At 36.3% G+C, this 13,610-nt stretch overlaps 1 protein-coding gene across 1 annotated transcript; it reads right to left on the minus strand.

Annotated features, from left to right (window-relative positions):
* Nucleotides 1-629: 629 nt before the first annotated feature.
* LOC135771404 (TPA-induced transmembrane protein) lies at nt 630-13,504 on the minus strand. The gene is made up of 8 exons (XM_065281635.1): nt 13,272-13,504; nt 9,782-9,859; nt 9,430-9,507; nt 8,701-8,836; nt 6,281-6,435; nt 1,918-1,988; nt 1,594-1,766; nt 630-1,480 (listed from the first exon to the last, which is right to left on the minus strand). The coding sequence occupies exons 1-8, from the start codon at nt 13,347-13,349 to the stop codon at nt 1,461-1,463; spliced, it is 789 nt and encodes a 262-aa protein (XP_065137707.1). The 5' UTR covers nt 13,350-13,504; the 3' UTR covers nt 630-1,460.
* Between the last annotated feature and the right edge of the window lie 106 nt (nt 13,505-13,610).

Here is a 13,610-nt window from a genome sequence, read left to right on the forward strand (position 1 = left end):
AGTTACTTCTCGGAAACATCTCGAGCAATGTGTCATTTGTGAATTTAAGTTTTGCTATTCATAGCTGAGGCTGAATTCGTGGACACAAGGGTTTTTGGGACACTCCTTGGTTTATCATTACTTTTCGGAAACCTTTAAAACGTTTGCTAATGAATATTTGGATGCATAATTGTGATGCAGTGAAGGTCTTTGAGTTTCATAGAAATTTACAGTCAGTGGCTTAACTAAAGTATAAAAGTTTGACTTTGAAAAGTTGTATTGAGTACCGCTGTACAGAAAGTGAATTTTTTTTCTTTATTCTTTTGTTCAACAGAATAAAGAAACTCGAAGAGGTGAAGAACAACATGTAGGTGATTAAGAGATGACAGAATTTTCATTTCAAAGCCACAAAATACACATGCTGGTTGTAACATAATCCCCCGGTTTTACAGACAAGGCTAGTCCTAGACTAAAACACATGTTTGAGCTGTCTTAACTGGAAAAAAAAACACTTGTTGTACTGACAGATAAATTAGATTTTTCTAAAGCATGTAAAGCCTTGTCTGTGAAACCAGGCCAATGTTTAGAACAAATACAACAAACAATACAACAAATGAATACATTTAAAAAAGTGAAGTCAGAACAGTCTGTGTTTAGTGAATGTCTTTAATTTTAATTCAGAGTTTGTGCATGAACATTTACCCCAAACACTTGGACAATGACACACGTGAGTAAAGTTTAGTCTATTTCCATTGTTTATGCAAAATAGTTCCCTTACCTAAATCCTGTTTTAAGTTTCTAAAAAGATGCATACAGTAAAATTCACAGCAGTATATCACAGAAGTGGGGATTGTTTAAACCACCACCTTAAAACTCACCTGGCACACAAGGCAATCATCTAAGGCAAACATCATAGCAACTGCATAGCAACATACTGCAGTAAAAACTAACTAATACAATGCATAACACTTGGCAACCCACCTTTAACAACTTAACATTAAAGTAATTAGATAATGTAAAAACCTTGTTTTGTCAAGAGAATCATTACAGTAACCGCCTGATAAGGTTTATAAAAACTTTCACTATAACTAGTTTTGGCCAGAAGGTCTGGATTTTTATTTATCTGCATGTAAGAAGCTAGTTCTTGTAATTGATTTTACAGATGAAAAGACGTGAACATCTATCATGCATTATCTCCCATAAGTGTGGGAGAAAATAATCCAGTTTATTTCAATTTCACAAGAGAAAATATATAAAAGTTCATTTAAGGGAACAGTAAAAATCTGTTAAATATAGATACACCAAAACCTTTTAAACTGTATACAAACTGTACATTGTAAAAAAAATCATTAAAAGTTTTACTAGTTTTTAAAAATGTACTTGGGACTGATCCTACAACAGTATTTTAATACCTTAGATGTACCTTAGAAGTCTTACAAAAACTTTGTTATTTGCTAAAAAAAGAGAAATTTCTTTATGCATCAGGTTCCTCTCGTCCAAACTGAAAAGCAACAAAAAGTTATTTTACATATGGGTCATCGACAGTAATGTGCTACAGTTCATCAAAAACAATTCAATCACAGCACCATAAATATGCAATGCACTTCATCTCACCTTCCATGCTCAGTGATGTTGGTTTGACATATAAAGAGTTTCCAGCCGGATCTTGATCATAAAAGTGCTGGAAAAGTACACTTTTCACCATCTCCCGACTCAGAGTGTAGCGTACAAGCTGCTCATTTTCTGAAGGGATGATGAACTGCAGCTCAAACTGTGCCGTATCATTACTACATGAATGCATAAAACTCAACATTAGAAGCTGCGGCATTTCTTGTCCACCTTTACTCAGAAATTTGGCTACTTCAAACTGTATTATGATTGTATGAACAAGGTAAGTTAAAATGGCATTTTGTATACAAAAGTGTGAAACTGAGTCACCTGAAATCGTTTATGGTAACACTTGAAAAGTACCGCGCCAATGCAGAAGAAGAATTGTAGACTGTAGTCAGCTAAAGAGAGGTATGAAAGAGATACAGAGAGATCGGGTTACCATACAGACGAAAATTAACTAATGCTTTATTTCTGTGTTCAAAACAAAACTGAATGTGGGATATTTCTGCGTTAATATTTGAACACCTGCAAATCGAGTCCAAAATCGTGGAGGACAAATGATGCCACGCACTGCTTTCACAGGGGTAAAATTATCAACAGAAAAGTTTACAGTGTTTTACACACCTGTCTCTGTCAGAAAATTACGATCAAAATATAGTCCCTAGTTTTTATGGAGGCGATAACCTTTAAAAAAATGACACCTTTGCACCTTAAAGGGGGTCGCATACCGGACTCGCAGCTCAGCACCGCGCTGTTCTAAAAAAATAAAAATAAAATCGAACACATTGTTTCAATGAGTATATGCACACCGACGCCAACAGGTGGCGCCTGTCCGTGGCGTCCACCTATGACTCAGGAAGTTGCTCAAATCCCTGTCGCGCCACAGAGCGCTACTCACATAGTTTAACATTAAATAACATCATATATATCCCAAATCATTAATGATTAACATTGGCTGCTAACGTATATTTTGCATTTTGAAGTAGACGCCATCTGACTAAGCTCGCGCTATTTAATGTGCACTTCCGGTTTACGATACCTCGGAGTTGTCCTAGACGCAACTCGATGTGGCGCTGAGCTGCACGTCCGGTGTGCGACTAGGGCTGTGTATCGCCAACAATTCCCCGATACGATACATATCCCGATACAAGGGTCCCGATACGATGCGCATCACGATACAAGACTATTTTGAATTACATTTTTGTTCAGAATTTAGTAACATTATTATTATTTTTTTTATTATTATTTGTTTATTGTTCATTGAATAAGCAGTGTTGTAACAGTTGTGTTTTTGCCATTCATTTATTAGCTATTAGAAATATTTAAAATCCCAGAGTTAGTACTTAACTTATGTTTTTTTAAAAGCAGTTTTACAAAGATGGTGCCTTACTCTTGTCTCTCATTATTCTACATCTATGAATATATCTATAAACATGCAGTCAGACTTAATACTATTTAATAGAAATCAGATTATTAATGTGACAGTTATAGTTTGAAGAAGCTCTGTATCTTTTCAAAGTGTACTGCCCAAGTGACAGCTAGGGGTCATTTTTTCTTATAGTGTAGATTCAAATTTCATCCTTATTTATTGATTCATTGATGCAATTTATTTGCTTAAAAGGGACATATCATGAAAATCTGACTTTTTTAAGTGCTATAATTGGGTCCCCAGTGCTTCTATCAACCTAGAAAATGTGTAAAGATCAAGGCAGTAACTTAGTTTTGGTCAAACATTTTCTGCAAGCATGTGAAAAAATTGTTCATTGAAATTTGGCTGCCCTTGTGATGTCAGAAGGGGATAATACCACCCCTTAATCTGCACTATCCAACCACGGCACTGGCATTTAGTGCAGAGAGAGAAAATAATTGAAAGCACAATTCAGTTTCAATTTTCATCATGGCGATCAGTGTTTGCATTTCATCAGCTCATTTGCTTTTAAAGGGGGCACACCCCAAAACAGCACATTTTTGTTCGCAGCTACAAAGTGGCAACGGTAACATGTCATAATAAATAATCTGTGGGATATTTTGAGCTAAAGCTCGACATACTAACTATAGTCTTGGTTTTATCCACTGTGATGACTGATTATGGGGAGTTGGGGTTTGTGTTACTTAATATTTATTCTCTTACGAAACAGGAAGCCTTGACTGGACAACATCATGTTTCTAGCCACCATGATTTGCTAAAAAATTTTAATATACTTCAGAAATATTTAGGTATTAGAGAAAAACATTTATTTTTATAATAATTGTTTTACTTAAACGAAACATCATCATTTTTAGATTTTTGTTATTAAAGCTTAAAAGAAGAAACATTGTAGATTCTTTTTAATAGCTTTCTTTGCTCATATTTACCAAGGGTGCCAACACTTTTGGCCATGACTGTATGCACTCACATACCATGTCCCATTTAAAGGAGGGTTTTAATCTATTTCATGCATTCTGGATAGATGAATGGATTCCTCATCCTAAACATAGGCAAAGTGTCAAAAAAGCATCTGGACTTATGTATGACGGAGTATTTCTGTGCTAAATGCACTTCACCGGGGTTCTGTTATTTTTAACATGAGAGATTAATACACAACAATCTTACGTTATTTTCTTTCATGGACAATTTCAGTGCAGGAAGTACAGTGAAAATCCTTATATGGGCACCAGTGGCGGCCGGTGACCTCTTTTTTAAGGGCACACAATGCAAAGCTCATCAAAACATGCATTTTGTGAATGTGAGCGTCTCTTTTATTGTGTGCAACCCTTTTGTGTGCAACAGGCATGCATTTGACATGATGCATGATGCACATGGTCCACATGATGCAATGAACACATATTTTGTAAGGCGCCCAACACATGAAAAAGAGAAGCCACCGGCCGCCACTGATAGGCACTTTAACCGGAATAGCACACGCACACACCAACCAAGAGCTGACCCGAAATCAACGTCACCAAAGAAGTCTGTTGTCTTTGTGAGAGAAATTTAAGCTTGTGCAGCTTCACAAAGAACCCAGCCTTGTGGAAACAATGAATATAGTTTGTTTATGAGGAGTAGCAGTGGAGTTGTGCGTAAGTGTTTGTTTAATGCTGGAATTTTAATGGGGCGGTCCTAACCAGGTCATGAGGCACAGGGAAGTTAAACTGTGTCTGTGTTTTGTTGGCAATCGGAGCGTATAATGTAAACAACACGAACATGTAGTGAATCATAAATGATCCAGATTGCATGTCTCATTTCTGTTTCAGAAGCCCATCATGTAACAGTCTCCCCACTGTAAACATCCACTTCAGTCATGGGTGAGACTTTGTTGAATCAGGTGTGTTTAGACAAAGATACAGACGTCCTTAATCGAGGCTTTGTTATGAAATATTTAAGCGGAAACATTGGTTTAAGCAGCATGTTTCTGCATGTCTCTTGTGCAATAAGAAACAAGGATCTATGACATTGTGTGATACACAACCATTCTTTAAAATTCCCCAATCAACTGACAATGTTTAGTACAGTTTAGGCTTCACCTATAACATCGGTAAAACTAACCTACCATGCCAACAACACCAACACCACCATGTCATCCAAAATGTTGATGTCTTTCTTTGTTCAGTCGAGAAGAAATTATGTTTTTTGAGGAAAACCTTTCAGGATTTTGCTCATTTTAATGGACTTTAATGGACCCCAACACTTAACAGTTTTAATGCAGTTTAAAATTGCAGTTTCAAAGGACTCTAAACGATCCCAAACGAAGCATAAGGGTCTTATCTAGTGAAACGATTGTCATTTTTGGCAAGAAAAATAAAAAATATGCACTTTTAAACCACAACTTCTCGTCTATCTCCGGTCCTGTGATGAGCCAGCGTGACCTCATGCAATACGTCATGTCGTCAAGAGGTCACAGATGAGGTATCGAAACTACGCCCCAGTGTTTACAAGTCTGGAAAAAGAGGACCTTTCCGACGTTGATGTATGTTGAATGATACTATTTAATGTCTTTGTGTCAGTTTATTGTTTAAAATGGTCCGCAAATGTGTGTTTCATATGTGTAACACGTGACCTTTCAATGACACTACGCAATTATGTGAGGTCGCGCTGGCGCTTTCAGGACCGGAGATAGACGAAAAGTTGTGGTTTAAAAGTGCATATTTTTTATTTTTCTTGCCAAAAATGACAATCGTTTCGCTAGATAAGACCCTTATGCCTCGTTTGGGATCATTTAGAGTCCTTTGAAACTGTAATTTTAAACTGCATTACATTGTTAAGTGTTGGGGTCCATTAAAGTCCATTAAAATGAGAAAAATCCTGGAATGTTTTCCTCAAAAAACATAATTTCTTCTCGACTGAACAATAAAAGACATCAACATTTTGGATGAGATGGTGGTGAGTAAAATATCTGGATTTTTTATTAAAGAAAGTTGACTAATCCTTTAAAACAACTTGACTGTTTAATTCTGCTTTTAAACAATCCTGAATGTCTTGCTTTATACAGTTCAATTGTGTAGTAGTATAGTAGAGCTTGATATGAGTGGATTTGTTTCTTATAGATATATCAATAATATATTTTATAATATGCATTGGAAATACTGTCAGTATATTAATGGTACTTATAATTCACTGACAGCATTTCACATGCATACTCCTAACATGCTGACAGTGTTTCCGAAGCAAATTCATCTTTAATGTTTTGTGAAGATCATGTGTAGTATTTACCTGGTGTTTCAGTTCTTCTAGCAGTTTCTCTCTTTCATCTGCTTGAGTTTCAGGGTGTGAAGTAAAACTGTTGGCAAGAGTAAAGTTCCCTCTGAAGAAGCGCTCCACCACAAAAGATGATCTGTCATATGTCTCGTCCTCATCGACATGACCAGCTTTGTGACAGAAAGAGGATCAATTTTACAGATAAGAGAGTAAATCATGTTTGAAATGATTATAAATTATTAGGACCTATATAAAATTTATCGGTCCTGAATGTTCATTGGTCAAAGAAAACAGTAAACAGTATTGATCGGAGTTCACGTCTATTATGGGCTTTAGATTTTTTTTCTTCATTATTCAGCCAAAGTCATTACAAATGTTTTTCAATCTTTCATCATCAATGTTTATGTATTTGTCTAGCATCATGAAGTGCTTTATGCAGACTCTTTTCTTTCACCATAACAGTTCACCATTTTGAACAAGAGTGAGGCATGTAAAGTTAAATTTGCGTTTTTATACCCTCTCAGAAGTCAAAAGCGTAATTTGACCATTCAAACGTATTTTTTCTACTAAGGATGTATAATTATATAACTGTAATTGGGCATCTGAATAAGTGCTTTGCTATTTTTCTGCCTTTTTTGTAAAACAGTAAAATTCATAAAAAACAACAATAGTTATATTTTAGCATTAGAAATACTACTGTGACCAAAAGAACTTACACATACGCACGATTGAAGCTCTTCACAACACGTATGTATGCCGTCATGTGCGTCGCTTGTCATGTCAAAATATGTGCCAGTTGCACATGCATCTAAAAGGTTTACGATAAAAGAGGCACTCACGTTCACAAACCCTAACCCTAAAAGGTGGAAATGCTTGTCCCTTGCTTTTGCAGACGCCTTAATCATTTAATTTGACCCAATAACCCCATAATTAAATATATTTAATAATATAGACTGTCCTTAAAACGATGAGCGAGTTTATTTAAATTTTTTTTCTTTTTTTAAATGTCTGGTCCTGAAAATTGCCCTGTCCCTATGATCATACATGGAAGTAAAACTGTGTACTTATTATTTAAAACCATGTTTTTTATAAAACAAATCTAATTTACATTTACCTTTAACCCTGTATGAATTTACAACAAAACTGAAATGGTAAAAATACACTATTAATATGAGTAATATCAAATAAATATTTGTCAACCAAATTTATGTCATTGGTGTTACCCTACCCAAAGTACTTTTATTTTGAAACAATGCATCAGCTCTTTAAAGTTTTTTCTGGGTCAAGAGTTCAGTGGAAGAAGTGCAGTGGAGGAAGGCAAAGGGTTTGTGAGATATCTTACCTTATTTGTCTAAAATATCATGATATATCTAAAAATTTTGAGATTTTTTGAATGTCATTAGTGTTACTCTTTTTTTTTATAGCTGGGAGTGTTAAGATCTTTACATAAAAATACACAATACTGAATAAGTATGTGATTGTTACATCTCTGATGAAATAGCACATGGCTAATGGCAGCCATTGTGTTAAAATGTTAGTTTTTTTCTGTAAATTGTCATTGGTGTTACTGTCATTGGTGTTACTGTCATTGGTGTTACTTCTCTAATGAGTACTTCCTAAGCACTATTCCTTTAACTGATCAACATAAAAGCATAAAAACAAAACAAGATGGAAAATGTTTAAGTTTATAAGTTTTATCATAATCATTATCTATTATTATATTCTCATTTTGTCAGGTATTGAAGATACAACGTCATGGATTCTTTATTAAAATGTATTAAAAAGTTAAACATAGATTAAGCTCCCCGTTTTGCGGATTCATAGATTTGACAAGTTAATAAATGCTATTAAAGAAGCTTTGGGTATGTTGAAAGAAGTTCATTTAAGCAGATTTCCATCACCCGAATTCCACCTTTACTGTAGAATGACCCAAACGGTTTTGACACGTGTGCAGCGGGCACTTGTTTTGACATGACTTGTGACTACGATTTTGCACCCTTCGGAAGAGAAGTCACCTGGCACCACTGGATTAACCATTACAGAAAAAAAATATTTTGAAAAAATATAGTGTATGTGTGTGTGTATAAAACAAGAAAAACTATGAATTTGACATCACTTTGATTGTTAATGTTGCGCTTCTTGGAAAACTGCTGACAGTTAACCTTATAGTAGAAGCAGAAGGTCATACCAGATCCTACTTATCTAAAACAGGAAGACGTGGCTACAGTGGTCAAACATGCAACACATCTTGCAAACCGCAAGATCATCTGAGATCCATGTAGTAGAATGTTGTAAATACTACAAACCTATGCATCTATTCCTCTATTAAAAGTACAGGCTGGCAATGTAAAGAAATAGGAAATGTTTTTGTAATAATGCTATAACATTCTTTTTAAGTTATTGCAGATTGCATAAAAGAGAATGAATGAAAGTACCTGCACACACAATGAAGGAGACTGCAATGATCAGAGCAATCAGAAGTAATACGATGAGAATCACCATCCAAACTTTGAGTTTCCACACCGCCACCTCATTCAGCTCTCGCTTTACCCTCTGCAGTTCATCCCTCCACTGCAAACATACAAACACACACACACACACACATCAATTAACTGTATCAACAAACAACCCGACATAGCACTGGACTGCCATCTGGAGACATGCTTAGACTTTACAAAGCCCACGGGTGAATTCCTTGAAGTGGTAGTAATTCCAATCAAAACTCAGGAAATTAAAATCATAGTTGGCCAACTCAGATTATTTGTAAGGCACAAAGAATTAGTTTTGATCTGATAAGCAGCCTTGAGGTTTTCTTATCATTGTGCTGTTTGAACAAAGAAAGCCTTTTAAAGGAGGCAAGCCTTAAGTACAGTTGAGATATTTGCTTATGCAAAAAAGCCTAAATGATGCACATAACTGGGCTGATTTACAAATAACATCTGAAAAAGATGTGACCCTGTCTGGGAAATCGAAGCTAAGGTCTTATAATCTTATTACTGTATAAGATTAAGAGCATAAAAGTTTAATTTCACATTGACTTCTATCTTTGACATGACCTTATTCAGTCAATATTAAAGATATCAAGAGTATATTATCACAGAATGTTCTTTACAATACATAGGGACGGTAATAAATATAAATGTAATGAATGTGTTCAGATTTACCCGTGGTTTGGATGAATTTACAGATTCATTAGTGACAGCATTATCCACACTGAACTCTGCATTGTTGGCGTCGCCCACCTTAACTCCCAAAAAACCAGAAATGCAGGTTAAACATACAGTAGGGTATCTGGGTAATATGCATTTGAAAAAAAACTATTTAAGACAGAAGTAAGAGTGATTCTTGTACTGCAGTTAGATCAGTTCAAACCATCTTATGTTTGCATATTTTTTGTTTGACTCATTGTATATCAGGTTTCCTTAAAAAAAAGTGGCAAGACCTGCTGATCCATTTTGATATGGAGTCAAGTCTGCGAGCAATCTCAGGCTATATGATGCATTTACGATTCAGTACCTGTGGTGTTGAAAGAAGGGGAGACACTTCATGTGCCGTGTTGACGTTGTCTGAGCGGGCTCCATTTCCTGAAGACACCTGTTAATGTTTACATAAGAGAAGAAATCAGCCTTAAATTTGTACCTGTTTGTAAAGCTTTACAAGACAGTTACAGTAGTTACAAACTGTAACAAAGGTAGGTAGGTAGATACGATAGAACAATGATAGAACGATAAAACGATAGATAGAACGATAGATAGACAGATAGACAGATCAACAGAACGACTGATAGATAGATAGCTAGATAGATAGAAATTTGGCTCCCCTTGTGATGTAAGACAGATCAACAGATTGACAGAACGACCGATAGATAGATAGATAGACAGACAGACAGACAGACAGACAGACAGACAGACAGACAGACAGACAGACAGACAGACAGACAGACATTTGGCTCCCCTTGTGATGTCAGATAGACAGATAGACAGAACGAGCAAACGATAGATAGATAGACAGACAGACAGACAGACAGACAGACAGACAGACAGATAGATAGATACCGACCGAACGATCGATCGGACGAACGATCGATCGAACGATCGATCGAACGAACGAACGATCGAACGAACGAACGAACGATCGAATGAACGAACAAACGATCGATCAATAGATAGATAGAAATTTGGCTCCCCTTGTGATGTCAGACAGACAGATCAACAGAACGACCGACAGATAGATGATAGAAATTTGGCTCCCCTTGTGATGTCACATAGACAGATCAACAGATCAACAGATTGACAGAACGACCAATAGATAGATAGATAGATAGATAGATAGATAGATAGATAGATAGATAGATAGATAGATAGATAGATAGATAGATAGAAATTTGGCTCCCCTTGTGATGTCAGATAGACAGAACGACCGACCGACCGAACGAACGACCGAACAAACGAACGATAGATAGATAGAAATTTGGCTCCCCTTATGATGTCAGAAAGACAGATCAACAGAACGACCGACAGATAGATGATAGAAATTTGGCTCCCCTTGTGATGTCAGAAAGGGATAATGCTGCCCCCTAATCTGCACTATCCAACCAAAGTACTTCCATTTTGTGCAGATAACAGCTCATTTGCATCTTTGGTGTCGCTTTGGTACATTTCTCAGATCAGAATAGAAATTCAGAAAATGTGCGCATCAAAAAAGCAGTTTAAGAAGTTGCAAATGCTTTGGTTCATCCATGCAAATGATTATGTACAATTCTCTGCTTTTTCCTACATTATCAGTTGCTTATGCCATGTTTTTGAAAATGTATTATAATGGGTCTTTGTTGAATAGTCTCACGCCCCACAACATTTAGGCATAAGTTCACCATAAGTCTTTACATGCAAAACAGTTGAACAAGTTGTCATAAGATGTCAAGCATATTTCTAGATTTTTCTATTAGACTTTTTTTCTAAATCAGTCCTGAATTGGTAAATTTTCTCCCAAGTGAATCTTGACCTTCTCTAACAATCTCATCCCTGAACATGAGAGGGGGCAGATTGGAGATGACCTGCCAACGTACGTGATAGTTTGGGACAATGTCAGTTCCCATCGCTCCAACATCATCAGACAATGGCTTGCGGCCCACAACCAGATGCTGATGTAGTTCCTCTCATCCTACTCTCCATTCCCTAACCCGATGAATGGATATGATCGCCAGCCACATACACAGATGACCCTTCTCCCTGCCATGGATGACATAATAGCAGCCTGCAGACACTCAAAAAATTCTTTCCACGCTGCCTCGCAAAAGAAAATATTCATTGTGATGTGGATGAAAATTTGTGGCCCAACAGACAGGAACGTCAGAAGGTGTAGGAAGCACTGCATGTACAGTTTTGTCTTAAGGAGATTGGCCTATGTTCAAATTTCTACTTTTTTGTGCTATGCAGTGCTGTCTTTTTCTTTCTGTATCGCATTGACATGATCTGAACCTGGGTCTCTCACACTGTCTTATCCACTGCACCATTTACAAAATTGTCATCAAAACTTTAGTCATAGTTTACATCAGAGCGTCCCTCCAGAGTAAACGGTTATATTGACAACATGACTAAACAATTTGACTGTCTTATCCATATGCAGTGACACAAGTGACATGTACTACATTGACACAGATATTTACTTTTGAGAGATGAACAAAAGATTTTGAGCAGCGACTACCCTTTAAAGGTTACCCATTGTGTTTCACTATTTGTATGAATTGTTTTAAGAAATGCACTAACGAGGAGAAGTTTTGCAAATATCAAGGATGATTCGAGAAATGTACCAAAGCGACTGAGAAAAACTGTAATAGGACGCACCCAAAACGGCACATTTTTGCTCACACCTACAAAGTGTCAATTTTAACATGTTATATAATAAATTATCTATATGGTATTTTGAGCTTAAACTTCACATATGTACTCTGGGGACACCAAAGTTTTATTTGACATCTTAAAGGTGCCATAAGAAAAAAAGTGTATTTATCAAGGCATAGAGGAATAATAAGAGTTCTGTACATGGTAATGACATACTGTATCGTGACCCTCAAACGCAATGGTTTCATCATTTTTATGTAAACCTTGTGCATGCAAAAGACCGCTGGAAAACAGACCAATTTCAACATAACACCAACTGTGATGTAACAGTCGAGATGTATACCCCAACATGTTTACTAATGTGAGCTACTGGCATGAGCCACAGAGCACGGCCATCAGAGCAGAGCTCAACATTATTATTCACGACCCTTCCACATAAGGTAATAATAGACCATTTCATTCAAAGGAAAAATCCTAGGGTTGTATATGGACCTATAAAACATTTCTGGATAATTTTTGCACTTATTTAAGCCACATACTTTCTATGTAAATATCAAAGAACAATTTAACATATTAACATATTATATCAATGCATTCTTTGGCACCTTTAAAAAGAGTCTTGTGAAATGTCCCCTTTAGCCATGTAGTAACTATATTAGTATGCGCAATGATCTCATAATTTTTTGTTAAAATTACAAATGTTTTAATTTTGACAGACAGACAAAGAGACAGACAGACACAAATATTTTTGTTGCAGTTTTGTATATTTAATGAATGGACTGCTGGCCGGCCACAGACAGACAGAGGGACAGACATGTCTTGTCATTTTAATTTTGACAGACAGACAGTGTGTTAATGGACGGATGAACAGTCAAACAGACAGACAAGACAGATATAGGAATATGATAATCGTTAAGGGTCGTAAAACTTACCAAAACACAGTATGCACCATGATATCATCACCATAATATACTTTTTATAAAAAATACCAAATATACTTTACAACGTAGCTTTAGTTTTTAACAACAAAAGAAAGAAACGCTCCGTCTCTGTTGGACAAGTTGGCGCTTGTACAAAAATCTAGTCAGATTCACACTAACTAAACTAGTTAAACCGAAGTCAGCACGACGTTGAAAGTCAAATGAAAAGCCTCTGTAATATCTTACCTCGATCCCAACGTCACTGGCGATATTATTGTTGTTACTGACACCTTGAATGGTTTTTAATTCCAGCTCGTCGCTCATTCTTCCATAGTCACAGTCCCACAACAACTCGTCCTGCTTTTACCCGGAACTAAGAGACGCCTGAAACACGCCTGCCTGTCACAGGTTAACAATACACTTTATTACACCTTGTGTCCTCAAACGATACTTTGATCTCCGATTCCTTTCAAATGTGAATGAAGTCTGTGGTGGTATGCAGGTAAAATACACAGTGTGTTAAAATGCGTCTCGTATTTCAGTAAATACTGACTAAAGAAGCGAAACTAAAATAAAGATCAAATG

This window comes from Paramisgurnus dabryanus, chromosome 8 (assembly GCF_030506205.2).
Source record: "Paramisgurnus dabryanus chromosome 8, PD_genome_1.1, whole genome shotgun sequence".
NCBI lineage: Eukaryota > Metazoa > Chordata > Actinopteri > Cypriniformes > Cobitidae > Paramisgurnus > Paramisgurnus dabryanus.

Excerpts from the sequence above, each read along its gene's own strand:
- LOC135771404 (XM_065281635.1), bottom strand. The coding sequence starts at position 13,349 with ATGAGCGACGAGCTGGAATTAAAAACCATTCAAGGTGTCAGTAACAAC. Across the intron at positions 9,508-9,781 it reads CCCTTCTTTCAACACCACAG|GTGGGCGACGCCAACAATGC; the intron begins GTACTGAATCGT and ends TTGGGAGTTAAG. Across the intron at positions 8,837-9,429 it reads TAAATTCATCCAAACCACGG|TGGAGGGATGAACTGCAGAG; the intron begins GTAAATCTGAAC and ends GTATGTTTGCAG.